This window comes from Penicillium cataractarum, assembly GCF_028827025.1.
Source record: "Penicillium cataractarum strain IBT 29864 chromosome Unknown utg000001l, whole genome shotgun sequence".
Classification (NCBI taxonomy): domain Eukaryota; kingdom Fungi; phylum Ascomycota; class Eurotiomycetes; order Eurotiales; family Aspergillaceae; genus Penicillium; species Penicillium cataractarum.
The window spans coordinates 4,167,387-4,194,057 of record NW_026622737.1 but is presented as its reverse complement, the minus strand read 5'-3'; the positions used below and the strand labels follow the sequence as shown (position 1 = coordinate 4,194,057).

The 26,671-nt window shown below is 49.7% G+C and overlaps 13 protein-coding genes across 13 annotated transcripts; 6 read left to right on the top strand and 7 right to left on the bottom strand.

The window, feature by feature from the left end:
- Positions 1–18: 18 nt before the first annotated feature.
- On the top strand, positions 19–1,377 carry N7496_001452 (aldose epimerase family protein; the record flags this gene model as incomplete). Its single annotated transcript, XM_056694383.1, has 1 exon — positions 19–1,377. The coding sequence occupies one exon, from the start codon at positions 19–21 to the stop codon at positions 1,375–1,377; it is 1,359 nt and encodes a 452-aa protein (XP_056561112.1).
- A 268-nt stretch (positions 1,378–1,645) lies between these two features.
- Positions 1,646–3,798, bottom strand: N7496_001451 (fungal specific transcription factor domain-containing protein; the record flags this gene model as incomplete). The annotated part of the gene is given in 5 exon segments (XM_056694382.1): positions 1,646–1,819; positions 1,966–2,049; positions 2,061–2,738; positions 2,803–3,589; positions 3,737–3,798. 5 exon segments carry the CDS (start codon positions 3,796–3,798, stop codon positions 1,646–1,648), a joined length of 1,785 nt encoding a protein of 594 aa, XP_056561111.1.
- Positions 3,799–4,280: 482 nt separating this feature from the next.
- Positions 4,281–6,138, top strand: N7496_001450 (putative iron-regulated transporter; the record flags this gene model as incomplete). Its single annotated transcript, XM_056694381.1, has 6 exons — positions 4,281–4,635; positions 4,699–4,868; positions 4,922–4,961; positions 5,021–5,178; positions 5,244–5,774; positions 5,848–6,138. The coding sequence occupies 6 exons, from the start codon at positions 4,281–4,283 to the stop codon at positions 6,136–6,138; spliced, it is 1,545 nt and encodes a 514-aa protein (XP_056561110.1).
- Positions 6,139–7,064: 926 nt separating this feature from the next.
- Positions 7,065–8,256, top strand: N7496_001449 (short-chain dehydrogenase/reductase; the record flags this gene model as incomplete). The annotated part of the gene is made up of 3 exons (XM_056694380.1): positions 7,065–7,143; positions 7,247–7,525; positions 7,589–8,256. 3 exons carry the CDS (start codon positions 7,065–7,067, stop codon positions 8,254–8,256), a joined length of 1,026 nt encoding a protein of 341 aa, XP_056561109.1.
- A 331-nt stretch (positions 8,257–8,587) lies between these two features.
- Positions 8,588–9,502, bottom strand: N7496_001448 (uncharacterized protein; the record flags this gene model as incomplete). The annotated part of the gene is made up of 1 exon (XM_056694379.1): positions 8,588–9,502. One exon carries the CDS (start codon positions 9,500–9,502, stop codon positions 8,588–8,590), a length of 915 nt encoding a protein of 304 aa, XP_056561108.1.
- A 940-nt stretch (positions 9,503–10,442) lies between these two features.
- On the top strand, positions 10,443–11,384 carry N7496_001447 (DUF3425 domain-containing protein; the record flags this gene model as incomplete). Its single annotated transcript, XM_056694378.1, has 2 exons — positions 10,443–10,590; positions 10,657–11,384. The coding sequence occupies 2 exons, from the start codon at positions 10,443–10,445 to the stop codon at positions 11,382–11,384; spliced, it is 876 nt and encodes a 291-aa protein (XP_056561107.1).
- Positions 11,385–11,627: 243 nt separating this feature from the next.
- On the bottom strand, positions 11,628–12,694 carry N7496_001446 (Kelch repeat protein; the record flags this gene model as incomplete). Its single annotated transcript, XM_056694377.1, has 2 exons — positions 11,628–12,466; positions 12,532–12,694. 2 exons carry the CDS (start codon positions 12,692–12,694, stop codon positions 11,628–11,630), a joined length of 1,002 nt encoding a protein of 333 aa, XP_056561106.1.
- A 606-nt stretch (positions 12,695–13,300) lies between these two features.
- On the bottom strand, positions 13,301–15,666 carry N7496_001445 (Acyl-CoA oxidase; the record flags this gene model as incomplete). Its single annotated transcript, XM_056694376.1, has 6 exons — positions 13,301–13,460; positions 13,523–13,658; positions 13,725–13,865; positions 13,923–14,004; positions 14,064–14,823; positions 14,876–15,666. 6 exons carry the CDS (start codon positions 15,664–15,666, stop codon positions 13,301–13,303), a joined length of 2,070 nt encoding a protein of 689 aa, XP_056561105.1.
- A 351-nt stretch (positions 15,667–16,017) lies between these two features.
- N7496_001444 (uncharacterized protein) lies at positions 16,018–17,826 on the top strand (the record flags this gene model as incomplete). Its single annotated transcript, XM_056694375.1, has 3 exons — positions 16,018–16,351; positions 16,403–17,261; positions 17,325–17,826. 3 exons carry the CDS (start codon positions 16,018–16,020, stop codon positions 17,824–17,826), a joined length of 1,695 nt encoding a protein of 564 aa, XP_056561104.1.
- A 325-nt stretch (positions 17,827–18,151) lies between these two features.
- N7496_001443 (enoyl-CoA hydratase/isomerase family protein) lies at positions 18,152–18,559 on the bottom strand (the record flags this gene model as incomplete). The annotated part of the gene is made up of 1 exon (XM_056694374.1): positions 18,152–18,559. One exon carries the CDS (start codon positions 18,557–18,559, stop codon positions 18,152–18,154), a length of 408 nt encoding a protein of 135 aa, XP_056561103.1.
- Positions 18,560–19,242: 683 nt separating this feature from the next.
- On the bottom strand, positions 19,243–20,946 carry N7496_001442 (fungal specific transcription factor domain-containing protein; the record flags this gene model as incomplete). Its single annotated transcript, XM_056694373.1, has 2 exons — positions 19,243–20,310; positions 20,374–20,946. The coding sequence occupies 2 exons, from the start codon at positions 20,944–20,946 to the stop codon at positions 19,243–19,245; spliced, it is 1,641 nt and encodes a 546-aa protein (XP_056561102.1).
- Positions 20,947–21,671: 725 nt separating this feature from the next.
- Positions 21,672–23,279, bottom strand: N7496_001441 (putative actin-related protein RO7; the record flags this gene model as incomplete). Its single annotated transcript, XM_056694372.1, has 1 exon — positions 21,672–23,279. The coding sequence occupies one exon, from the start codon at positions 23,277–23,279 to the stop codon at positions 21,672–21,674; it is 1,608 nt and encodes a 535-aa protein (XP_056561101.1).
- Positions 23,280–23,692: 413 nt separating this feature from the next.
- N7496_001440 (crossover junction endodeoxyribonuclease) lies at positions 23,693–26,543 on the top strand (the record flags this gene model as incomplete). The annotated part of the gene is made up of 2 exons (XM_056694371.1): positions 23,693–23,706; positions 23,852–26,543. 2 exons carry the CDS (start codon positions 23,693–23,695, stop codon positions 26,541–26,543), a joined length of 2,706 nt encoding a protein of 901 aa, XP_056561100.1.
- Positions 26,544–26,671: the final 128 nt, after the last annotated feature.

The window sequence follows — 26,671 nt, the reverse complement described above, 5'->3', positions numbered from 1 at the left end:
AGCTTCCAATTCCATAAAATGCGCAGTCTCCCCCTCGGCTGCATCCGCTCATTCCTGTGTCCGGCGCGTGTTACACCTCGACTCCTCTTTGTTTACTGCTCCCTGTTCCTTACCGTCACTCTACTTCTGGGCATCAGGATGCATTTCAAGTCGTACATCGCCGCTGCCATTTATGGCCTGCCGGCTCTTGCGCAGGCCGCACCCTCTGGAGCTTCGTCTTCCTCTGCGAGCTCGAGCGACCCTCACTTCAAGACCTACACCATCAAGGCCGAGAATATCACTGCCACCCTGATCCCTTACGGTGCACGTCTCACTTCTCTCTTGGTGCCAGACCGTAAGGGCCAAGTGCAGGATGTCATCGTTGGCTATGATGACCCCAAATACTACCTTCACGACAGTGAAACCAACCGTACTTTCTTCGGTGCCGTCGTCGGTCGCTACGCGAACCGTATTAAGAACGGAACCTTCTCAATTGATGGCACCGCCTACCACATCCCGGAGAACGAGCACGGTGGTCTCGATACCCTCCACGGTGGCCCTGTCGGTTATGACATGCGCAATTGGACCGTCACTTCGCACACTGACTCGTCCGTTACCTTCACCCTTTTGGACCAGGGCTTTGAGAACTTCCCCGGCGACGTGATCTCCCATGCCACCTACAGTGTCTCCACCGAGAAGTCGGCAGAGAACCCCAAGGGTCTGCCCCAGCTGACAACCAAGCTTGTGTCGCTGGCTCTGACCGAGAAGACCCCCATTATGCTTGCCAACCACATCTACTGGAACCTGAACGCGTTCAAGAACCCCACCATCCTGAACGACACCACCCTGCAGCTCCCTCTCTCCGAGCGATTCATCGTTGGAGATGGCATTCTGATCCCAACTGGCGAGATCGACGACGTGGACACCGCCTACGAGGGTGCTCTGGACTTCACCGAGCCCAAGCTCGTCGGCAAGGACATTGACAAGACTGCCGGTCTGTGCGGCACTGGCTGCACCGGCTATGACACCTGCTGGCTGGTGGACCGCCCAGCTGCTTACGGTGGCGGCGACGCGGTCGTCCCCACCGTGCGCGTCTCCTCTGACACCACTGGTATCTCCCTGGAGATTGCCACCAACCAGGCCGCTATGCAGGTCTACTCCTGCAACGGCCAGAACGGTACCATCGCGACCAAGGAGTCGCAGGCCAAGCGTAACAAGGCCCAGGATGGCAACTCTGGCGCTGCCTACGTCAACAAGTACGGTTGCATCGTCTTCGAGACCGAGGACTGGATTGATGGGATCAACCAGCCTCAATGGGGTCGCCGCCCTTACCAGATTGCTGGCCCTGACGATGGCCCCATCGTCAACTTTGCTACTTACCAGTTTGGTACCGTGTAAAGGAGACATGGTATTCTAAGGTTCTCCTTGCGTCATCCAAGTGCTTGGGAACCGTAATATCCTCTTAATTCTTTATTTTGGACTGTCAATAGGTGACTACGGAGGCCGTTGGCCCCAATCATGTACATATCCAGTCTTGGCAGCCGCACACTTCATAGTAATCTGCACTCCATGCATTAAATTATTCCTCATAACGTAGACCAAACTCTCATTAGAGATCGCAAGCGCTGACCAGCTTCTCTACGCCACCAGCGACATATAAGTCTTTTTAATCGTTCTCCTTCTCTGCCTTGGTCACCGCACATGTCCCAAGCCACACCAGCCTCATAACAAACTTGCTAAGTTCCCGAATATGCGAAACCTCGGTTTTCGTCAAAGCTCGCACGGGCATATTGCGGATCGTATTGGCAGCCGATATGAGCAGCTCCAGATCAATCCGCGACTGTGCGTCGAGGGGATGAATAACGATATTGAGAAAGAGCGTCAAAGCAGCCGCAGTAGAATAGAAAGTGACGAATGTTCAGCCTCAGTTAGTACCCGCCGCACAAAAATCACGTCCAGGAGTGTCAAAATAGAGCGAGTACTTACCGAAACGCATCTTCCGCAATCAAACCGACAAGCGTCCTCAAACACCATAGCGTTGAACGACCAGCTACCAGAGACAAATCGAAACTCGAATGAACCACACTATGCAGATCGGGCGTCTCGTCACTGGTCTCGACGGTGCATTTTCTCACCGTTGTATGGATGACGGTCATCAGGTGGTGATAGTCTAATTGTAAAGACATGCGTCGAATAATGAATGGGATACCTTCATCGGATGCATTTGGCATGGTATTCTTCGAGACGAATAGCGCGGGACGAAAATTGACCGGGATGGAGAGTCGCCATTGTTCTATCTCGTCGTCTAATTGTCGGATATTTAGCAGGAGTTGGTTATCATTATCCTTCAGCGCTCGGGCGGATAGAAGTTGTCGGTAGACTTTCTCTTTTAGGTGGCTTAGGTGAGGGTCTCCCGGGAGATAGGGGCTGATATTTCTTTGACTTTTTTCATCGCCCGTTAAGGAAGTGTTCAGGCTTGGTAAGTATGTGTAATGGTCGTAGTAGTTGTCATGCAAAGTCAGGTCACAGTAGACTTCGCTGAGTAGAGGGGGGTTGCCGGTGAAGAGCGAGATATCTTTGTCGAGCATGTAGCATAGCCAAAATAGCGTTCGGATGTGGCTAATCTCCCGTTCTGGACGAGTAATCTCGAGTCCAGGGGAACTAGGCGATTGGCCCATGTGTCCTTTTAAAGCGCACACTATGCGACACGCAATCGATTGGAAAAAGGTAGCGCCTTGCCAGTCGGTGCAAAATGTACGCTGTATTTGCTATTGAAATATCAGTCTCTATCATTTTGATCATCATGATTAGACAAAAACTGACCAACATGATTGCAGTCTGCAGTGTCGGCAAGCTGGTATCCTCGGCGACGCGTAACAAGAGACAATGTGCCTTGGCTGCGCATAGATCCGTATCTATAGGGACGGAGAGTTGCCTCGACATGTCGATGCGAGGTGCAATAGCCAACATGCTCAGAATGCATGCCTTAGCTGAGATTTGCATTGGCGAGTATGAAATCCCATCCACATGCTCGTATGCGATCTCCAGCGTTGTTTGAAACAGAACTTCATCCAAAACTGGGAAGGCGAGTCGGAATGAGGACTTGAGGAACGCAGTCATGACTTCTCGGGTCGCCTCCTTATCCGGTAGTTCGCATAGAGCTGGCGAGAGAGATTGCGCAAGAGTAGAGGCTTCCGAAGTTTGCACGATCGGGATACTGAAATCAGCCCATGAGACTGGCTGGCCGGTTCTTTTGGAGACCCATTCTCGGCCTGCTTCGGAGGAGATGGGTATACCATTGAAGTACCAGTTGGGTCCCCATTGACGTGCAGATCTATCCACCTGGGCAGAACGCTCTGTGGTGATATGGCTATAGGAACTAGTAGGCGTCTGTGCGAAGGTAATGGGTGATAGAGAGCTCCCAGAAAAGGTCAGTCCTTCCCTACAACTTGCGACGGTTGAAGCATGAGTAGTGTCGATAGTCGAGCGCACTGGTGTCGCTAATTCTTCGGTGTTATCCAAAGCCTGGCCAGACGACTCTGGGGTGGTTCCAACCCGCGACAAGGCGCCTTCCAGCTCCTGGATACGTTGGAATAAGTTCTGTACATCACTAGAACCCGAAAGTTAAAGGTTCAGAATCGAGTCGTTGAAACAGCGGTAGGGGACACGGGTGAGGATTCAGACCTGTTACGCCTTTTCTTCCGTGGATTTTCCCTTTGGAATGTACATTCGAGGCCACGCTGATTGCACCACTCACAAGGGCCATCTGGGTTCGGAAGTGAGCATTGAACCTGGATTCGAGGTGGTCAACATGGGCATTCTGAACTCAGAAACCTTAACTCAGATTCCAAGATAATCACCTTTCTCCGATAACAAACGTCACAAGCCTTTTTCTGACGTAAAGGTCTCTTCGGAGGCATCTGGCGGTGACTAGTCATTCATTCAAACGGGGCGTTTACTTTTCGGAGATCGTGAGAATCTTCGGAGGTTTCGGAGGCCGCTATCTGATCATGTGATATTGAGTGCTGGTTCCACTGGAGTGTCATTGGCTGAGCGGTCCAGCAAGCAGAGCTTAGTTTCGATTCTGTCACGTTACTGCCAATAGCGATTGGCCTTGGTTCTCCACTCCCTTTGACCTTCAGTTTCCAGCGGCGCTCGGAACCTGAGCACCCCGGATCGTGAGATTAAACTTGCGACAATTCTGTGCCATCATGCCAGACTCTATTCCCAGACTAGAGCCCCTGGCTTTGCGGGAATAGCTCTCACCCCCGATACAACTCTTCCCAAAGGCCGTGTGAACGATGGCCGCCCGCCATTGCCCGCAAGCGACGCCTGATGAGAGCGTACCTCTCATCGTTGACCCTGAAAACGCTGAGACTGCACCTTCAACGTTCTCCGAGAATGAAGAGCATCCACAAGGCCAGATCTCGAGTAGGATAGCTTCTCGTCTCTACATATCACATTTTCTATCAACATGGAATTCTCGCGTTTTCGAATTCGGAGCTGTCCTGTACCTGGCCACGGTCTATCCAGGGACGCTACTTCCCATGTCAGCATATGCACTCTGTCGTGGGCTCGTGGCAATTATCTTCTCTTCACCGGTGGGCTATTACATCGACGTTGGTAACCGTTTGCAGGTCGTTCGAGTTTCAATTGGTAGGCTTTCCCACTCCTCAGAGACAGGCAGATGTGCCGAGCAAACTACTAACCATCTTACAGTGCTGCAACGACTTGTCGTGGCTGCATCGTGTGTAATCTTTTACATACTGGCGATTGGTCGTCCTATGACACGCATCGTCAACGTGTGTTTGCTGGCAGCTCTGACCTTTTTGGCCTGTATTGAAAAGCTATGTTCTATTTTGAACATGGTATCTGTGGAGAAAGACTGGGTAAGATTGCATAGAATTTTTTGAATGCCAATTCCTACTGACTGGTATTACAGGTTGTAGTCGTTGCTGGAACCGACCATGCAGGCTTGAGAAGTATGCTGCGAAGATTTCGAAACGGATTGAGAATTTCAAAGCTAACTCATTTACCACAGCAATGAACGCCCAGATGCGACGAATCGACTTGATCTGCAAGCTACTCGGACCTCTATTCATCGCCCTTATCGATGGCATATCCACTGAAACCGCCATCATTGTCAATTTCGGGATGAATGTCTCTTCTGTTGTGGTGGAGTATTACTCAATCGCCAAGGTGAGAGACACCCTTAATCTATACCCTCAACTGCTACGGAGCGCTTTCCTCACTGTTTGCCTTAGGTGTACGATGAAGTGCCTGAGCTGCAGGAAGCAAAGGCATCTCCTCCCGGGGCCCCAAGTGGGCAATCTGTAGAGCAAAGCGTCTTTTCACGTGCCAATGGAGCTGTCCGCCAAGGCGTACGACAGGCTCTAAAAGACTCCAGTTTCTATATCCGACACCGAGTCTTCCTCCCGTCATTTGCTGGAGCTTTGCTGTACTTGACAGTTCTATCTTTCTCGGGGCAGATGGTCACATGGCTTCTATCGACAGGCTACGACTCGACGCAGGTTGCTGTTGCAAGGACTTTGGCGGTTGCGTTTGAGGTATTGGCCACGTGGGTCGCTCCCTGGCTGATGGGGAGGATAGGGCCCACTCGAGCTGGACTTTGGCTGGCAAGCTGGCAAATTACATGTCTGGCAGTTGGTCTGGCTATCTTTTGGCGCTTCGCGAGCGAACCTTTTCTCTCGGCATCTGGTCTTGTCGGTGGCGTAATTCTCAGCAGGTTAGGCTTGCGAGGGTTTGATCTCTGTGCACAGATCTTGGTTCAAGAGGTGAGTTGTTAAAGCATGATCAATGTGATATTTTAGCAGAGGAAGAAAATCTGACGTTCGTTAAACTCCACAGGGCATTGAAGCCGAGGCTCGAGGCTCCTTCTCCTCGACTGAAGTGGCCTGGCAGAATTTATTTGAGATTTGCTCCTATCTCTCCACCGTGATATTCTCGCGCCCAGATCAATTCAGATGGCCAGCCCTTATCAGTGTGATTGCTGTTGCTCTTGCTGGTCTTCTGTACGCAATATTCGTACGGATCCAAAGGGGGCATTTGTTGCACCTGCCGAGTTGCTTTACCCATGACCGCCTACATCGTTCTGGACAACGAGCTCTAGACAGAATATCCTCCTTTTCCGATATGTAATTGTTTTTCGACCGTCACAGCAATCTCGGTGCCTAGAAAATGTATTCTATACAGAAGAGATGAGGGAAAGGGAACTTGACTTTGCCGCGTGGATACAGAACACGCGGTGTGGCTCTAAAAATGTAAATTTTACTGCTAACTACGTACTTATGCGACGAGCTTTTCCTGCATAAAATAACTTGATCTTATTTGGGAACCCAATGATATCCAAAGACTGAACGATGTTCCGAGAGCCATGTATTTCCTAATTAAAATTCTATCTTTATGTTCATGGTTTACTTCCTTGATAGATACCCTTGTACAAGTATTCTCTACTTAACCGTTAGATTATCAAGTTGTCTTGCCGAATTTCCTTTTCTATTAGAACTATCGTAGCAGATGAAAAGGTCGTTTAGAAGGTACTCAAATAGAGTTTAGTATATACGACATTATATTGCTTGTTATTTATCCATTAAGAAAGAAAGGAATACGAGATTAATTGAATTTCTTTTCGATCAGTACTGACTGGTCCCTAATCCTTGTAGATAGTGGTGCTTAGACGGACGAAATCCTATCCGAAGTCTAAGGTACCGAGGCTGCAGGCTGTCACTCCTCGTGGTAGGATCCATACCCCTCACCATGCGGTGGCGTGATGATTGACTGCTGTATGGTCTCCATACCAACTGATTCATATTGACTCCCAGGACAAGGGTTCAATCTTGTGAATACTTCAGCGCCTCCTTGAAGTTAGCGGGCCGTGGGCCCCACCTGGTTCTGCACTAATGCTTGGATGACGCTTTTTCGTCCAATCAAAACGTAGGGTCTAAACTAGATATTCACATTGAAGATTTCTCTATTTACTTCCGTATCGCCACCATCTAGTAACATAAATTCTCACCCAAGGTGAGACTGAGGGCTCGCGCTCACAGATACTGCGTAAGAACATAATGGCCTCGATTGCCGCAGTACTGGATAACAACTCTGCAATCACCCGGCGTTATGGGCCAGGTTTGGTCGCTGTCTTTGGTGAGTCTTCTACGTTTTGTGGCTGCAGTTTTCCCCCAACGCGAGGGTCCAGGATTACGCCCTTTCTTGATTGAAATTTTTGAATTTATACTGAGCAGTACAGTCGGTGGCACCAGTGGAATAGGCGAATCCACCGCTCGAGCATTTATCCGGAACACCGATGCCTCTCATGCTTACCTTGTTGGACGAGATCAGGCAAGGGCAGCAGAGATTATCAGAGAATTACAGCAGATGAAACCGGACGCACAAATTACCTTCATCAAATCGGACGTGTCCTTGTTGCGCGAGGTGGACGATGCATGCAGTCTCATTCAGCGGAACGAAGACAAAGTGAATATTCTGTTTCTGAGTCCCGGCATAGGTACTATGAAGGGCCGTGATGGTATAGTGTTCTATTATCAAGTGGAAACTTTGATCTAATACTGATATTTCTCCCCTATACCAGAAACAGACGAAGGCCTTGACAGGAAGCTCAACCTTCACTATTATTCCCGCATGCGATTTGTGCAGAACCTCCTGCCACAGCTGGTAAAGGGCGCTGATATAACCCGAGCCACAGAGTCTCAGCCCTCTTTATCGCGCGTGGTCTCCGTTCTCGAAGCTGGAAGTGAAGCTGCGATGAACTTGGATGATCTGTCGCTCAAGACCCACTACTCGCTCCGCAACTGCGCAAAACATGCCATCACCATGAACTCTGTCTCAATGGAGCACCTGGCCTCTCACTATCCGCAAGTATCATTCATCCACAGTTTCCCAGGCATTGTTCGAACACGCCTTAATCGAGATTTGGGCACCGTCGCTAAGTGCGCCGTCAATGCCTTAGTAGCCATTGCCAAACCGTGGGAGATTCCCTTCAATGAAAGCGGAGAGAGACACCTATACGCCGCCGCGAGTCCGACGTTTCCACCGCTTGCATACAAGGACAGCTCCATCGATCCTGCGGAAGGATCAGATGGTCGCAATGGCAGTGGATTCTACAGGCTGAGCTCAGATGGCTCTACCTATAAACCTAGTAAAATCATGGAGCGCTACCGTGCGGAAGGGGTGAGAAGCCTGATCTGGAACCATACCGTTAGCGTTTTTGCTCATGTCCATAATAAAGTGTCTGTCTGAAGTGAGTATAGGGTCTAAAATGGAATTCGGGGTAATTCCGGGAAAGAAAGCAAATATGGTAAATCGTTCTTAGTTTCTAGCTTTGCTAAATTTATTCAAAGTACGACCAAATCCTCTTCGTTTGACTTATTCGCAATAGCGAATTTAAAACCGAGCATCCCAAGCGAGAGAGGTCAGGACACTTAGAGCAAGCCACACCGAATAAGGGGGCGACTGGGTAAAACAGGCAGTAGTTAGACTCAACGAAAATGATCTAATTTAGGCACAAGACGATTTGATAAGAAGACTCAGAAATGGTCACAAAGTATTTCACAAGAAAGCAAAGCAGGACCTATTCCTCGATTGTCTCGACATGCCCTAGAAGCTCGCCTTGGACCCATTTGAACAACCTTTCTTGAAGGGCACGATTTTGAGCAAGTTTGGATCCTGATTCTTCTTTTCCTACGGGACCATAGTACTGTCCAGTTTTGACATCAGGACTCACGGCAGCAAAGATCTGGGAGAGAGCGCCCTTCTCGACAGGTGTCGCGAACATGATCGCAGCATAGAGGAAAGGCTTCAGAAAGTAACCAGTTGAGGCATGATGGAGATTGGTTGCCACCATGCCCGGGTGAACAGGAATTATCTTGAACTCCTTTTCTCTCTCGGCCAGAGCCTTTGCATAATGAAGATCGGCGAGTTTCGACATTGTATACCGTGCAGTCGTGTGTCGGTCGGACATTGTTGTACGGACCTCGTCGAACTTGTAAACATCATCGGGGGCGCGAGCGTGGGCAGCAGAACTCAGCATCACGACTCGGGCCTGAGGGTTGATTTTGACCGTTTTTCGCAATGTTGGCAACAAAATCTGTGTGAACAATGCTGGGCCAACCACGTTTGTTCCGAATTGTATCTCATAGCCCTCCTTTGTGAGTCCTTCCGGCGTCATCATTATTCCAGCATTGTTGACAAGGATGTCCAAGCGAGACTCTCGGTGAAGGTACTCGGCAGCAGCTGCCTTCACACTTTCGAATGATGCAAGGTCAAGCTGGAGGAATTGGATATCAGCAGCCTTCGGATGAGATTCGCGTAGGTCATGGATTGCTTTTGTGGCCTTCTCTTTCGATCGAGCAGCGAGGTAGACTCTTGCTGGGTTGTGCAAGCTGAGCTGGAGAATGGTTTCATAACCGAGCCCTATATTGCCTCCAGTGACAATGATGACTTGCTCACGGAGATCGGGGATGTTATTGCTGGAGAATGTAGGCATCTTCGGCATCGCAGGGGTGAATCAATCGAAGACTGAGCTGTCAGATTGGCGCTCCTATCCTAGTTAAAAAGAAGATCGGAATTTGGTTGAGAAAGTGCTTCCACATGCTCTTTCTTATAGGCTTTTCATCAAAAACACGATAGGAAGCCAAACTACCTGAAATCTCTTGAAGAGAACTGATTGGTCCAATTCGCGTCAGCAAAGCCATAACCCACGGGTCTAACGTAGTTCCCGGGCACCCTAACACTAAATGCGATTTTTCAAGTCACAATATTATCAATAACGAGGAGATATTTCTACTTCAGTTCTAGTAAAATATGATTTCTGAGCTTTAGAAACGTTGAGAACAATTGATATCTTCAGGGTATGATTAATTACTGCTATTACCAAGACTCTGCTCGACCCGTGACGTGGATATATTCGTCTACATTATGAAGGCCTAAGATAGTACTCGACCCGATAAAAACACCTAGTATGATATATTAAATACCAAGATATCCTAGGACTACAAAAACAGCCTGGAGTGTTGAAATATGGAGCTGTAAAAAAGCGCTTTTAGAGGGAACTACGTTAGTCACTTTTGCTCCAATCGGTCCATCGCGGATATCAGCCGCATTCGGTACGTAGTGAGTACGGTACACTACAAGGGTGGCAATTTGGCAAAGAAAAAAATTACCTCAGGACCCAAGTCTGAGTTGAAAATATGAGTTGAACCGATCGGAGAGAAGATGAAAAAAAGCCCATAGAAGTAAGGACCTATTGATGTCTGCGAATGTCGAGATTGCCCTAGAATGGCTATATACCAACCAACAAACAAACACAGTAACGGCCGAAAAATGAGGCTTTTTTGGCGTATTTTACTACTCCACCTGCCTCGCCGAAACTTCTATTCTCCTTTCCTCCTTGCACACCCAACAGGCTGGTGACTGTTTTGCAGCCAATGGATTCAAACCTGTCCAAGCTAAATATTGATGCTGGTGCGATTTCATCTCGGGCGCGGATTCGCCAGCCCGAGGAAGACTGGACAGGGATCACCGACCCAAGTGCACGACGGAGAATGCAAAATAAGCTGAACCAACGTGCTCAAAGTAGGTAGATTGGTCAAATATGCTCTATTTGAATCTCATTCGCAGACCCACTAAGTTTCATTTCAGGAGAAAGACGGAAAATTATACGCGAGCAGCAAAAAGAAGCTATGCAGCAGAGAAAGGGTAATCCAAGGAAAGCCTTCATTCTCCCAAGGCCGACACAGGTAGCAAAGTATCAGCAGCCAGCAAGCCTTGCAGAAGCGGCTCTCATGATGGCACAATTCGACCAAGACGCATATGAAAGGTATTCCACAGGGAACCCTTGCTTGGACCATCTCATAACCCTATCCAAGTTCAACGTCCTACGTGCCTTCATGCAGAACCTAAGCCTCCTTAGTATTCCGCTTCAGGACATCGAAGACGATATCCCATCCCCATTCAATACACCCCAGCCATCCCCTTATGAAGACAGAAAACTTCCCCCTGGGCTTTTCCCAACCGCTGTCCAGATTCATGTCCCTCACCATCCCTGGCTAGATTGCTTTCCCTTTCCGCAAATCCGGGACAACTTGATCCTAGTCGCGCATCTATTCAATGACTGTGATCTCTGTACAGACATCATGGATCCCGCAGATAGAAATGTTGGCATGGTTATATGGGGTGACCCGTGGCTGGCCTCAAGCTGGGAAGTGTCTGAATTTTTTATCAAGAAATGGTTCTGGGTTATCCAAGGGTGCCCAGAAATTATACAGTCGAGCAACGTCTGGAGGGCGAAGAGAGGCCTCAAGAGGCTTAGTCTAAGTTGTACATCGCTAAATATCCCGACCTTCGTTGATAAAGCTACAGGAGCGTGAGAGAACTCCGCTGGCTTATGGTAATGGAGCTTTCATATCTCAAAACCTGTTCACAACTGACTACGAGTAGTGTGCAATTTGGAAAGTTCAGCGCCGTTTGACATAATCTCCTCTGTACTCTTGCACATCCCCGGCAAATTGATTCAACCTGGGTATATCGGCTAGACAAACAGCGTCAAGAGTAGCCGTTTTCGGCGTCGAATTCACTGTTATCTAGCGTTCTAGTGTACGCTCGGCTCAAGTCTAGGCAAACTCAAACTTCCAGACATCCCCAAGCCGATCATTGGACTCTCCCAGACCACCATGAACAATGATTGAATTTGAAGCGGCAACATCGGCATCAAACCAACCCCTAGCAAGTGGGAGTTCACTACCCTGCATGTCCACCTGTTCCCACTTCTTATTCTCAATATCAAAGCCCCACACATCACCCAACATCTTGCCCGCACCCTGATGGCCCAATGAACTGGGGTCCCGCTCTCCGAACAAGGTAATCAGATAGGACCGGCCACTGATGGAAATAGCCAACAAGGCGCTAACACTTCGTGGAGAAGGGCCTTCCTTTCCGCCGGGGGCATAGACATGGGTCTCCCAAGAATTGGTCTCTGGAGTATAAATGTCCAAGTTTCCACCCTGCTCGGTCTTCCCGTCAAACCCATTCATACGGTACAATTTTCCATCCGCAAAGGCAATGGATGTACCACCACGAGGGGGATCGAAGGCTGGAGCAAGTTCGGTCCATTCTTTGCGTGAGACATTGAACGCCCACAAGTCTGATAGTCGTCCTGATTCGGGACATCCTGCGTGGATGTAGAGTGTGTCTTTTCCGTTGCTGGTCATGCAATGATAGCTGCGAGCAGCTGGGATGGCAGCCGACTTGGTTGTTGATGGTTCGATCAGACACCAGGTGGAAGTGGAAGGGTCATATTCCCAGATCGCGCCTTGTTCTTCGATAGGGGCCATTGCGACACCCCCACGGCCAGAGAAAAGATATATTTTTCCATTGAGAGTGGCAGATGCTGTTCCGACTCGGGCAGAGGGAGATTGGGAGGATTGGGGCTGAGAACTTATTGAGGCAGTAGCTATGAAGTGAAACTATTAGCATTGTTGAAATTTGAGGGCTGTCTCGAAGTAGCATGCAGCTTACCGTTGTCCAGAGATACGGCGTGCACATCATTGTCTCGAGGCTCACGAGGTCGTAGCTCTCCTCCGAAGATATATGCTTGTTCGCCAACAACCGAGACGATTTGCGAGGATCGCTGAAGGATTTCAGCCTCCAGGAGCTTGTGGCACTTAGCAGTGATCGCCATTGCGACAGAAGCGAGGTTGTTTAGCGCGTGCACTTGTAGTGAGAAAGTGACAGCCAAAAAAAGAGGCGAGTTCGTAGCTACAAATAATCAACAGTAGCTCAATCACTTACTCGGCTCCAGATGATGTCCTCCCACAGTGGGGACCTTGCGAGGTTCCGAATCGCCGCTGCACCCCCAAGGCAAAATTGAAGGCGGGATGGACAGCTAGAACAGCCAATAATAAGAAGCAATTCTTACCCCACACCATATTGCATATTTACCTAAACCTAAAATATACTAGCGCAAACTTTACCTCTGCAAGACAGCCTCCGAAACCTCCGAAACCTCCGAAGGACCTTGTTGTTTTGATTCCATACACCTCTGCATTGCCGGACAGTCTAGCCGTACTATAGTCGTGACTGTAGTTTCAGCGATCTATATCCTTGATCGCCCTTGGGTGACCTTAAGTCTAGCCTACATCCTGGTGGCATCCTGAGTTGGGAACTAAGTACCGAATATATATTGGTTTGATTCAAGATGCTTTCAAGTAGACATCAGGCCACCATTCGGAATGAACTCCCTTTACCTGATATCTAACTCAGTGAACAAGATTATGTGGCCTCTAGGTTACAACTTGGATAAAATGTTTCGCCCATTCTCCCCTGTTCCCATAACAATTTCCTCATCCCAGTAATTAGGGTTGAATGTGATCCGGTTCAGCGGGTTCAAGCGATGGGCTCTGTTGTAGAGATCCTCATATACACGGCCATCGTATCGCCCCAGAGCACTGTAATCGTGGTTAGTTCGTCTCCAGCACTCGTGTTATTGACTGGGCAAGGAAATTATTACCTATCTAATAGATAGTCAGGAATCTTCCACGAGTCAACCAGGTTGACAGCATGTGGGCGGATTCGGGCCATCAATTCCTGAATGCGGGATGGAAGGGCGTTGAGATCGGATTGAGACACAGCATTGCAGCGGAAAACTAAAATTTTGAGCGTTCAATTAGTGATGCAGCATGGACAAGATTGTGGGAATGATATTTTCTCACATTCATATCCTTCATTCTCCATGGTATAGTAGGCAAACAGGCGGAAGAGGTCACATAGAACGGTTTTTGCTGGGCCAGATAGAGACTTGTCGCTTGACAGTGCTTCGAAGAAGGTTGCCACAAGTATCGACTGGGATTGAGCTAGTTTAAAATATGAGTGAGCACAATGGCTGAGAATTTCGGAGGAATGGGTTATACCTTTGCTCAACTTGTGAAGCTGAATGAGCAGGCTATTCCAATTTTGCTTCTTCAATACCCGCTGCTCATATGCATCATATGCCTACAGATTGTCAGAGAAACCACTGATAAAATGGACTTGAACCAAATATATTGACATACCAAAGCTGTTGCTCGAAGTTCGAAGCTCTTGACAATATCTTGGTCGCTCGACAATGAAGTGTATACAGGCTGGTTGGAGCCAGCACTTTGCTTGTTCCGAACAAACTCTTTGAATCTAGCATCTGTCTCATCTGTGCCGGGGGCGTTAACAGATTCGACAGCAGCGGTCATCTTCTTGATCAGATAGGCGGCAACTTGTTGCGTGATCATCCAATTATCTCCCTCAACTGTTGGCTTGGAAAGATAGTCGTTGTTTAACTGAATAAGGCCGCTTCCACCTCCGAAGCCGTGTCCACCCATCGCACGTCTGCAAGTTTCGATCCCATCTGCAGCAAGCATAGTGCATAGACTCTTTAGTCCTGATGACATGCTATGCATATGAGCCAAGGAACGGAAATCACCGCCTTCAATGTCCTTCCGGGTAGCTTGGTACACATTCTGCATAGACAGGCCGGTGTAATGAAGTGCAAATGCGGTCGCTAGGAGGGGGAGAATGCGGATTTGGACAGTCGGGTAGTCAAGGACGGACATTTCGGGCCCATTTTTGTCACCGTCTCGATCTTGGAATTGCCGCCGAATAGCTGTGTACCGGACTGCCACTGTCACTGCTCTTGCAAGCACTAATCGGGCATGATGCACGATGTTTGCGCGGACGTATGTCAGAGATCCATAAACTAAAGCTGGCTGCTCTGGCTTTGCATACGCCCCAGAGGTGGGATCGACGCTGGAGTACCGGCATAGCATTGCAGAATGAGGGATACTGACCGTCGTATTAGCTCACATTTGCTCCAAGGAGAAGACTCCTGGCCTACCGGAAGTTATCAAATAGCATGTAGGCATTATCCATGGTGATATAACCATACTTGGGCCCAATATCACCGATGACCACGCCATTGAGAGGCTGATGGGTCTTCATATCGCGCACTTGCACAATGAACGGATGAGGGCCATGAGACACGTATTTGACCGGTGACCCCGGCTTTGGAAGAAGCAGCTGGGCGACGACGATGGCGTGATTGGCAACGCGACCCAAGCTTCCATTCCACCACTTGCTCGCCGTAAGTGTGGGACTGTGAAGTACAAACTCCTTGGTACTGCTATCCCAACGTGCCTCAAGCTCCAATCCTCGAACATTGCTACCATGGCCAAGCTCAGTTTGAGCGTAAGCACCAACGATCTTCCACGATTCAATCAAAGGCATCCAGTAGGCGCGCTGCTCTTCGCTTGCTTGCTCACGAATGGTTGTGACGAACATCTCCATGTGCAGGAAGTAGGGGGAGACATCATCAACCAAGTACTGGGCCATCTTATAATCTTCATGGTCCCATCGATGCCGGTCAGTCATTCGACGCAGTAACTTTGCACGCGCCAGACCGAGCTTGAATCGTTCCACTCGTGACAGATTTTGCTGTTTCTCCTTGGAGAAAAGTGGCTCTTTCTGCACGATGGGAAGTATCTGAGCTTGTCTCTCGAGGAAGTTATCTACAGAAAATAGATGTTTGCTGAGCTCATCCACCGAGATATTGGACTGCCCTCGCTCACGAGCGAGGGTTGTAGGGCCATCTGGTTGACTTGGGCGGAGCTTGTCAGTGAAGTCGGGCATATTGTTGAGTTTGACTGTGACAACCTATGAAAATCAGGATACTATGACAACCCATAGCCAGCTTATATGGGTTCAATCTTTGTAGGTCCATCTTCTTCCCGAATTTAACCTAGGCTTCTGGTGAGGCTGCCCAAATTCGCCGAGTGCCGAATGCCGGCCGGTCTTCCTGCTGCGGGGCAGATCGTGGGGAAGTAAGTAGCCGACTTGAAGATCTCGGAAATAAGAAGATTAACGCGGGGAGATTTCTATGGCCAGATTTCAGTGTATTAAAGTGAAGAGCTTTTAAAGGTTCGGCATTTCCCCTTATCAACAGCGGGCAAACTGGTCGGTTCTGAAGGATATTCGATAGCAATGGGTGACCGAACTCTTTATGTACCCTCCCATTGGGGGAGAAACGTGCTTCCCAATCTTCCTTTCTTTCATAAGCTGCTTCGATATGCTCAGCGCAAACCTTCGCGCACAGCTGTCCGAGATGTAAACGCAGGCTTGGAGAAAACATACCACGACGTGCTGTCCGATGCTCTTGCGCTTCGTGTCGAGTTGGAGAAGGTGCTTAGTCAAAAGACTCTTCGCGACCTATCTGAAGATAAAGAAGTCTATATTGGTTTACTGGCACCGGGTGGTTATGAATATACTGTGGGGTTCATTGCCATCCTTGCTATGGGCGCTGCAGTGGTGCCAATGGGTGAGTTCAATTCCGGTAGTAACAATGAAAGGCATAACTGACATTGAGAAGCTGCTGGATTACCGGTAGAAGAAGCGTCTTACTTTCTCCACAAGGCTCAATGTGTAGCCCTGGTGGCCAGTACAACCAGCGAAGCGCTCGGCCAGTCCATTGTCCAATCTATGGCTGAGAAGAAAAACTTCGCTATTCCCTGTCTTTCGCCTATCGCGTCGTTCTTCCTTCCTACACCCATTTCGGCCGAGGATGTCGTTATTTCCTCAAACAGAATGCTTGATATGAACGGTGCAAGTGCAGTGATATTCACATCAGGGACGACAGGCCCGCCCAAGGGTGCAGTTCAGCGGCGTACTTGGTTGACGGGCAATGCCGAAACCGACGCAGACTTCTATCGAATCACCGAGAGTGACGTCGTGCTTCACGTATTGCCAGTTCATCACGCCTCCGGTGTGGGACTTACATTCCTTCCTTTCCTGACAGCCGGTGCATGCATCGAATTCCGGAGCGGTGGCTTTGATACGGCATGGACCTGGGAGCGCTGGCGTCGTGGAGGACTGACATTTTTCTCCGGTGTGCCCACCATCTATATGCGTATGATGCGGTATTATGAGGAAAATATTGCCAATCAAGCACCCAAGGTGCGTGATGAATACATCGCTGGAGCGCGTAGCATCCGCACCATGTTATGTGGCTCGTCTGCGCTTCCTGGCCCTGTGCAGGAATTCTGGGAGAATTTGCGACAGCTGCCAATCCTGACTCGGTATGGTGCTACGGAGTTTGGGGCAGTGATCAAGACAGACCTGGATCCCACGGGTACGCCACGGAACAGCGTTGGTCGAGTGGTCGAGTCGGTATCCCTTAAGCTCGAAGAGGATGGTCATCTTCTTGTCAAGTGTCCCTTCATGTTTTCAAAGTGAGTGACAAGCGTTCCTAGCAAATTCCCTCGGGCTTTATTGACACGTCGTCTACCTGACAGATATCTTCACGATGAGAAAGCCACAATGGATGCCCACGACAAAGACGGATACTTCAAGTCGGGTGACATTGCCCGCAGGGAAGGGAAGTACTATTTCATTCTCGGTCGTGCCTCCATCGACATCATCAAGTCTGGTGGTTATAAGATCTCGGCATTGGATGTTGAGCGAGAGATTCTGGGACTGGATTACGTTTCCGAGGTAATGGTGGTCGGCGTTGAAGACGAAGAATTCGGACAACGAGTAGCAGCCACCATCAGTCTCAAGACGGACCCAAACACCACCCGCAATAGTCTCACTCTGGCCGAGTTGAGAGAAGATCTCCGTACCAAGTTGAACGGGTACAAGATGCCAACTATTTTGCGGCTGGTTAAGGGGGAATTGCCCAAGTCAGGCACGGCCAAGGTGCAAAAGAAGATTTTGGGACCGAAGTTCTTCCCACCAAACTATCGTGATATTCCTGAGGTTCAGGTATGGAGCAAAGAGAAGCGGTCGAAACTATAGATACTTTAAAAGAACGCATTTACATGATAGAACTTCTCTAAATACAAGAATATAAGCCCCATGTTTAAATGATCCATTGAGGTAACAGGTATCTCATTGAACTATGTACAACTAAATCGATAATTTCTGGAAGATCATATCTTTGCCTTTGCAGGGGCAGTAGTCATACGACTATGAACATAGCTAATCCGCTGGAATTTCTTGATTGCATCACCCCAAAGCTCCTGGCGCAGCAGCGCATATACCCTGCGAGTATTGTTAGCATTGAAGATACTGCAAGGTGGCTAAAGACACAGGTCCTAAACCTGGGCTAGCATCCAAAAACTCACCCCATTTTAGCCTTTGGTGCTACCTTATTCCCAAGCTCAAGTGCAGCATCGAGCATTTTCTCCGGTTCAGCAATAGCGTCAACAATTCCATCTTCTAACGCCTCCTTCCCGGTCCACTTGTGTGCCTCGAGAAGCATTTTGCGTGCGATTTGAGGACGCAACTTGAGCCTCGGCAAGGAGCCAATTCCATCAAAATGCAAACCCAGGTTCACAGGGGGCATGGAAATGAAACCTCGGCGTGAGTTCATGATACGATAATCGTGTGCCAATGCAAGAGGACAGGCACCGCCGAATGTGTGGCCGGTGAGTAATGCGATGGTCGGGAATGGGAAATCGAGGATGGTATGGATAAGCTGGTGGTAGATTAGCATCATCTGTAGGTCGAATTGCCCCAGCTGGCTCATGACTTCTGAAAGAAGTGCATACCGGGTAAAAGCCATCCGTGTTAGCAAATTGGTTGGTATCAGCTTCGTCCAACTCGAGGCCCTTTAGATGCTGATCAGCTTTCCATATTTACGAGAAGTAAACCAGAAGTAACACATACAGTGCACCAGAACTTTGCATCACTGCCTCGGGTGATAACAGCACCTTCAGAGTCGGGACCTAAGAGTCTCTCCACTGTACGATAAGCGCGTATCATTTCCTGGCAATACCAAGAGTTCAACCGGTTCTCTGGAGGCTTCTGCATGGTCAAGACGAAAACATTGCCATGTCTCTCGAGTGAGAGATTGCGAAAGGTCGGGATATCAGTCATATTGTCGGGCATTTTTCCCCAACCTGAAGTCAAGTCACTAGAAGAAGGAAAAAAATCTTGTAAGCTGATCTTGTTAATCTAATACTTCTTTTCCTCTAGGCCACATCTGCGAATATCCTTGAGCCGAGCTTGAATGCTTCCCCCGCACGCGCTGATCCCTCGGACCCCACAATCTGCCAAATTCACCGATTGCCGAATGCCGGAGAAAGGCAAGACGGCAATTGTGCACTCTACAGGTCATTATACCCTTTTTGAAACTAGTTGACATACTTCTTTCTTGTTTGACGTGAATTTCGATCGGGTTTCTATCGTTTAATAAGTCTGCAAGTAGTCCTACCACTGAATATCGCCAGTCCATTCCAGGTCTTCGAATAGCCAATCACCCATACCCTGGTATTGATTGTGGAAAAACTCATCAGGCATCCCCCCTGACATATTCCCCATTGAAAATCCCATGTGAGGATCCAAAATCGTATTAAGAGGCCGGTATTCCTCCGTAGATGGCACGACAGCCGGAGGACGGGATTTAGTAAACCCTTCAAGTGGGACATCGCCAGTCTCGGTAATCGGCGAGGCACCGGATGGATTTTGAAATGTAGGGGTAGATTCCGAGGGCATAAAACACTGCCAGGCCCAGGATAAATCCAGTCCGAATTGTTTAAAGAATGGTTGATGTTCTCGTGGAAGCTTCTGCAGCGGGGTCGCCTCTGATCTCGTCGCTCGTTGCTGCTTCTCGGCGATGCTCCTCAAGGCCCTGAGGCTACCTTTGGCGGAGGACCAACGTTTGGCAAGAACCTCTAGAGATAAATAAATATTCTCGAGATCAGTGGCTGCTTTCCTCCATAAGTTGGGTATGTGGCGGCACGAGAGTAACCCAATGCCGGCTGCCAGCAAGTGGAATGTGAAGATCGGGCCCAAGAACTGAATCTCATCTCGGGCTAGGAAGTCTTCGAATATACCTGCTACAAAAGAAGATGCGAGCACCACGGCTGGAGATGGTGAGTTTCCCGGGCTGGGACGGCACATGATAGCGAGGCAGATGAAGTATGGGATGTGGAGCTGGCGGGCTTCAAAGCGATATGGAGCTAGAGTGTTTTTTGAAGCCTCCCATTCTGATGAAGGCGAGTGCCGATTAAAAAGTCTCAGGGAAGCTGGAAGATCTCGCATCCACCGGTAAAGACGATTTTCGATACTTTGTCGCATGTGCCGTGTGAAGCTCTTGCGCCGGTAGCACTGTGTGAGGTGGCCAAGGATAGAGCCAATCTCGACATATGCAATAAAAAGAGCACCGTCTGAGCTGGAGTCATCAAAATCTTCCAGGCACGGTGGTGCCAGTTCACAGTCATCTATGTTGACTGCAAGTGGACGCCCTTGTCCTGCAGAAATCAAGCAATCCCTGGCCTAACAATAATCAGATCAGACATCGGATATTGTATCACAATTAGCTCCCGGAGTGTGACTTACAAATAGTGTCCACCAAAGCCTACGCCTGAGGCCAGCTTCTCTCTTGTTCGTGGGCTCCTTGTGTAGACCTATTTGGTGAGCGAGTCCGACCCCAACGTACCGCCAGAAACCGCTGGTGTTTGTAGAGACGTGTTCAGGGCCTTCAGGATTATACCAATGCAGAATGCATACGGCTGCGACGACAGTAACCGGGTTCTTTTCATATCCAGACCAGAAGAGGGCTTTCGCACGGCGATAGAATTGATGAGGTGATGCATACGCAGTGATAGCCGGTGCAGAACTGACTCGACTTGCCGCGACGAATATTGATTGCAAGAGAAGGATTGAAGGTTTCTGGGCACCACTTTCCTCTAACCAGCTACGCTCAACAATGGGCATCCAGGGTGAGCAGCGTTCCATAAAGGTATTGATCAAGCCATCACGGATTGCGCGTTGAGGAAGCTCAAATGCACCTTGTAACCGAAGTACTTGAATGTCATCATCGGAAGGGCCATCGGCCTCTCCCATGGGATATGACCTAGCTTGGTCTTCATTGATAACCACGGTATCTTCGAAATATCTTGACCGCGCCATGAAACTCAGACTAGAAGCTGATGAATACGGGTTGGACGCGTGAGGGGAGTTGGTAAATCTCGACCTCTCCTCGATACCCGAGACATCTAGTGGACTAGGCTCGTCCTCAGAATGTTCGATTGAAGAACGTGCGGCATTTCTTGAAGTTTGTAAGTGCACAGACTCCCCTTCGTTCCAACTCAATCGGCGTCGATGTTGTCTTTCCTTGACAACTTCAGTGTCGAATTCACCATCGCTGGCTCTCTGGCGTTTACGCTTGCGCTCTCGCTGGCTATTATAGGGTTATTCGTCTGAATCACCCGATTGTGATAATATGTGGAAGCCCACTTACCAGCAGGGCCATTGGTGTCGCAAGCAATTCAAGCATGAGCTGGTAGAGCCTTGAAAGATGCATCGAACCTACGATGGTCAGCTATGTCGTATCCTCGCCCTTGCGAGGGAGGTCCGATCTGACCTTCTTTTTGTTACAGGCGACACACGCCTTGGGTGCGCGTAATGGTGGCGGACTAAAGTCCTTCATCGCAATAAGTATCGTAGGTCTACCGTGCACGCAAGTCGCAATGCCCATTCACGTTGGCATCGAACGGGCCAAGGAAGCGTGGGTCTGTTCCCCGCATTTTCCGGTCCGAGGCAAGTTGGCAACACAGCCAGATTTGGTGGTGAATTGTGGGGGTATCTATTGAGGTATCTTCTTTATGTAACGCAAGATTGTTTAATGTACAGCATCATGCCCACCCAGCCAGGGTCCAGCTAGATCGATCGCCGGCTCTCAGACCCGATCGGCGATCAGGAACAGGAGGCTCGGAGTCGCGCGTCGCACCAGCAAGCCCGTTCTGCAGGAACTTCTCTCGCTCGATCTCGACCATTCCACGTAACTTCAAGCTAGTCACTAGACTAGCTCCAGCCCAGGCGCCGAGAGATTCGACTTCTCGTAGGACTCCCTGCACAGGAACAGGCGTATCTTTGTTCTGTCGGCGCAACTTCTGTTCCACAAAGTCGATCTCCGGCTCTTCCTGGGAAGGCTCTATTTTCTCGTCCTCGGCTGGGCTCTCTCCATTTTTGCCAGCTGGTGGCTTCTGCTTCTGTCCATTACTCTGAATCGAGAGAGACGAGATCCGCAGATCCTCCATTCGTTGGCGTTGTCGTTCAATAGCCTTGCCTCGAACCGCACTCCATCCGTATGTCTTTATCAGAGCAGACACTTCATGAAGAATCCTCTTTCGAATTCCAGGAATTCGAGCTCCACCGCCCACAAAGACAATGCGTGACATGCACGTCCCGCGTGCATCAGGCGGTAAAGCCAGGAGAGTTTTGTAAATGAGCAAGGGAATCGTCTTCTCCTCGTCATCCAATTCGCTTTCGGGGATGCCCGTTGCAAAGAGAACTGTTTCAACAGGCTCTGCCAGGCGGGAGAACGGTATATCGATGAACTCTTGCGCTGGATTTCTGGGAGAAGGTATTGAAACGGTGCGAACGGATTGGACCGGTTCTTCTCCACCCTCTGCGAATGGCTTGCACCAGGCGAATCGAGTGAGAACCTCCTCACAGTATGCGAACCCAACGGAGATCACATCCTTGCCCTGTGCCACGTGATCCTCGCCAGTCTCGAGGCAAGAGAGCAGCCGTCCCATCTCCTGTTGAAGAGATTTCATTGACCTCGTGCTTCGCTTTGTGGTGATTTCTCTGTACTCGTAAAGACCGGTCGCCGTAGTTTCCGCCCATCCAAGGTCCACCACCAAAGCCGACCGCAATCCCGCAGCGGTTGCCGACATGGTCGCACTCGGAAGAAGGGTGATGCTAGGAAACCGCCAGCGGCTGAACAAGGTAGAGAGTAGCGACGAAAGCAATGGATGCGGCATGAGAGAGGGAAGGGTCAGGACCAGGCGAGAGGAACCGGCGTCTGTCAAGAGGTAATTGTTGTATGTTTCGCGAAAGAGGCGCTCGATCTTATCCTCCAGCAAGCCCAAATCAATCTTACGAAGGTCTGGTTGCCACAATTCATAGTCTCGTACCCAGTCCTCCGCATCGAGGGGTTTTGGCAATGGCCCATTGCCCGCAGCGCCCTGAATCCATCCTCGATAGTCCCCAACTCTTCTCGATTCTTCAGGACCGAATCCCACCGCACAGACAGGAGTACCATTGCCTTCAAATCCTGCGCGGAGCCATCGTGCGCCTATCTCAAAGATAATCGCATCATCCTCGTTGCGAAACGTTGAGCCTGGTGACGTCGTACTAGCAAAGGAGGTATTGCCGGAGCGCGGAGCTTGTTGGGGCGTATGAGGGGAGGAGGGCCGAGCTGTCTGTGTATGACGCAAATTCGAGGGCGCTGACATCTTGGATTTGCGTTGATCGCCAGACGGCAATGCGCTTTTTGCTCTGTTAGCGAGCTCGTATGCGTGTTGGAGAGTTGCGGTGCCCCTCGGAGGTTCAGAAATCCGCGGCACAAAGAACTCGCTTTAGCGGGACGCCGACCGGTGACAAACCGCCATAAAAGTCGCTTCTGTTTGTTAGAGAAAGTCTCCTCTCAGTAAGGGGCAGTACTGACAGCAGATGTGGGAAGCCAGAGGTTGATTGGTGAATGGGGTCGCGGAGCTGGACGCGCTGGTACTAGAAGCAACGGAACTTCTTCGGGCCGTGGTTTATTTACTCGTCAACATTCAACCTGTCCCTCTGAAAACTCCTCACCACTTGCCCTGCATGGCCATATACTTCTCGTTCTGAAGCTACCGACTTGCTGACCGGCCTAATGGGTATCCCAGGGTACGTATTTTCAGTCGTTTTGTAGCTCGAATGCATGGCCAGATCTGCGGGGTCAACCATGAACACGCTCGCCTAGCAACGGCCCTTCGGGGATCATATCGGGGCGCATCCATGACCTTGAGAACCCTCAACTAACTGGAAACAGGCTCATCGGCGCCATAGGTGCAGGAGAGCGGGTCTCCCTGGCCAAAGTGGCCGGATTGCACCTGGAACGAACTGCGAGGCCCATCCGAATCGCCGTTGATATCTCCATTTGGCTTTTCCAGGTCCAAGCATCGCGCGGAGGAAAGAACCCGGAACTACGAACCCTTTATTTTCGACTGCTAAAGCTACTTGCTTTGCCTGTACACCCACTCTTCGTCTATGATGGCCCTCATAAGCCCCCGTTCAAGCGAGGCAAAGCGGTATCGCGCAACTCGGGCAATTTACCAATCATCAAACGCTCGAGGGACCTTATCGAGCGATTTCGGTTTCCATGGCATGAAGCACCCGGGGAAGCGGAAGCCGAGTGCGCTCGGTTACAACAGGCTGGCATTGTCGATGCAGTTATAAGCAATGACGTTGATGCTCTGATGTTCGGGTCGACTTTCACAATGATGAACTTCTCGAACGAGAGCGGAAGTGGGGCATCTGGTGCAACACACGTCACTTGCTATCACTTGGGTGACCAGGGCTATGTGTCAAATATATCCTTGGATAGGGCTGGAATGATCCTCTTCGCTATGCTAAGCGGAGGAGATTACCTTCCGTCCGGGGTCGAGAAGTGTGGTCCTGGTACCGCTGCAGAAATTGCAAAGGCTCAGTTTGGCGAGGATCTTCTTGGATTAATCGCCTCAGATCCGCCGGAACCTGATGGAATAATCACCTCGGACGCGCCAGACCTTGACTCGAAACTCCGCGAATGGCGAGACCGACTGCAATACGAGTTGGATTCAAATGAGAGTGGCTACTTTGTCAACAAACACCCAGCAGTCCGAATCCCGGAGAACTTTCCCGATCCAACTATTCTCAAGTACTATGCTGAGCCAGAGGTTTCCACCGATGAGGAAATGGCAGCTCTTAGGCATCGGCTGAAACATGCCTGGGATCGCGAAATCGACCCACTAGCGATCAGAAGCTTCGCTGCCGAGTTCTTGGATTGGAAATATCGCTCCGGTGCTCGGAAAGTGATCAAGAACCTAGCCGAGCCTTTGGTTACATACAGACTTCGCCGCCAAAGACCAGTATCGGCCATCTCGGGTCCCTCGCTTGCACCGGAGTGCGATACACCATGGCTCCAAAAGGTTTACAAAAGCCGTGTTAGCTTCGGTACAGATGGCATGACCGAGTTGCAAATTGATATGCTCCCAATTGACGTCGTTGGCCTTGACCTTATGAAGGAAGAACCAAATCCTCCACTCCCGTCTTCGGAGACGGAGCCTTCCGTCGACACGGCTCAGATTGAAGGCGAAGAAGACGAGGCAGAGCTTGCCGCCGATGAACCTCAACCCGCAACGTCTTCTAAGGCTCGAGTCACAAAGCGCTATGATGTCTATGCTGTTCAAAAGATGTGGGTGCTGGAGTCCGTCGCCAAGCTTGGCCTTCCCACTATTGTCAAAAAGTGGGAGGATGAGCAAGCTGAGAAGGCCAAGAAGGCCGCTGCTCCCAAGAAGTCGGGTACCCGACGAACGGGCCCGAAGAAGAAGGGGGCCATCGACCCGGGAATGAAGCGTGGTAGCATATTGAAATATGGAACGCTTACGAAGGAAAGATCCAACCTTTCTGCATCCAATAAGTCATACTTGCTGGAAAGTGCTTCTACAAAACAACAGCCGGCCTTGCTTCGGGCTTTGTCTTCTTCATCTCAGGTCATAGACCTCGAGGATGATTCTTTCACGCTGAGTATGTACTCCCAGCAACAATCCTCGGGTCATACGCGTGCTTCCTCACGTGAGGTGGACGAGTTAATTGAGACGTTCTCCTCGCTAACAACTAGACCACCATCATCAAGAGTGAAGGGCCCTCCAGCAGTTGACCAGTTTTCTATACGATCCCGAGCTCGGCCGGTGTCAAATGATGCGTTTGATGTCAACAAATCAACCCTATCGGCTGTCGAGTCTGTTGGTGTGCAGGAATCCTCGAATTCGTCAGCAGAACCGTCAAGCCATTCAGTCAAATCGAGAAGCTCAAAAAATGAAGGTGGAGCCGCAGGAAAGAGTCTTGGGGGTACCTCACGCAAGCTCAAGCAAAAGACTTCCAACACTACACACAAGCCCGATATGAGCTCACACGCTCTTGAGGACGCCTTCAGTCTCGACTACTTGGAGGGACCTATGGGTTCACTATCAATTTCCGAGGAACATGATGAGCAAAAACATGATCTCCCAGCCCGCTCATTGCGTAAACCTAGGTTATCAAAGGCGGATGATGGCACCACCGGGCGTCCTTCGCAAACCAGTCCTGTGAAAACTATGCAGGCATCGGAACAGGCTTTGTCGCAAAAGATCCCGCTAAGAGCCCAACCCAAATACTCAATCAAGCCGAACCAGGAACGCGATAAGCATGCCATTCATTCAAAGACCATTGCGTCGTCCAAGAAATCTCGCGCCACCTCAAAGGACCACTCGATGACTTCTTTAAAGGCAGAGCAGCAGACCTCAATCAATACGCGAACAAAAGGCCATATCGAAAACATCACGATATTGGATGGCTTCTGGACAGTTGATACATTCTCTGCCACCGGTATGGATCCGGTCAACTCAGATGCTCGTCAGACCGATACAAAGAACGATGCACAATCTACAAAGAACCCTCGGAGGAGGCGTGTGGCCCGGGTGAGCATTGTGGACATGATTTGATACGATTGAGATACCCTTATTTTATTTCTTAATACCATCGTTACAAAAATGGCGTTTAATGGGATAATTAGGGCAATGCATAGCAACACTTCATACGCATAGATCTGCTTCTTGGGTTTTTTGGGATT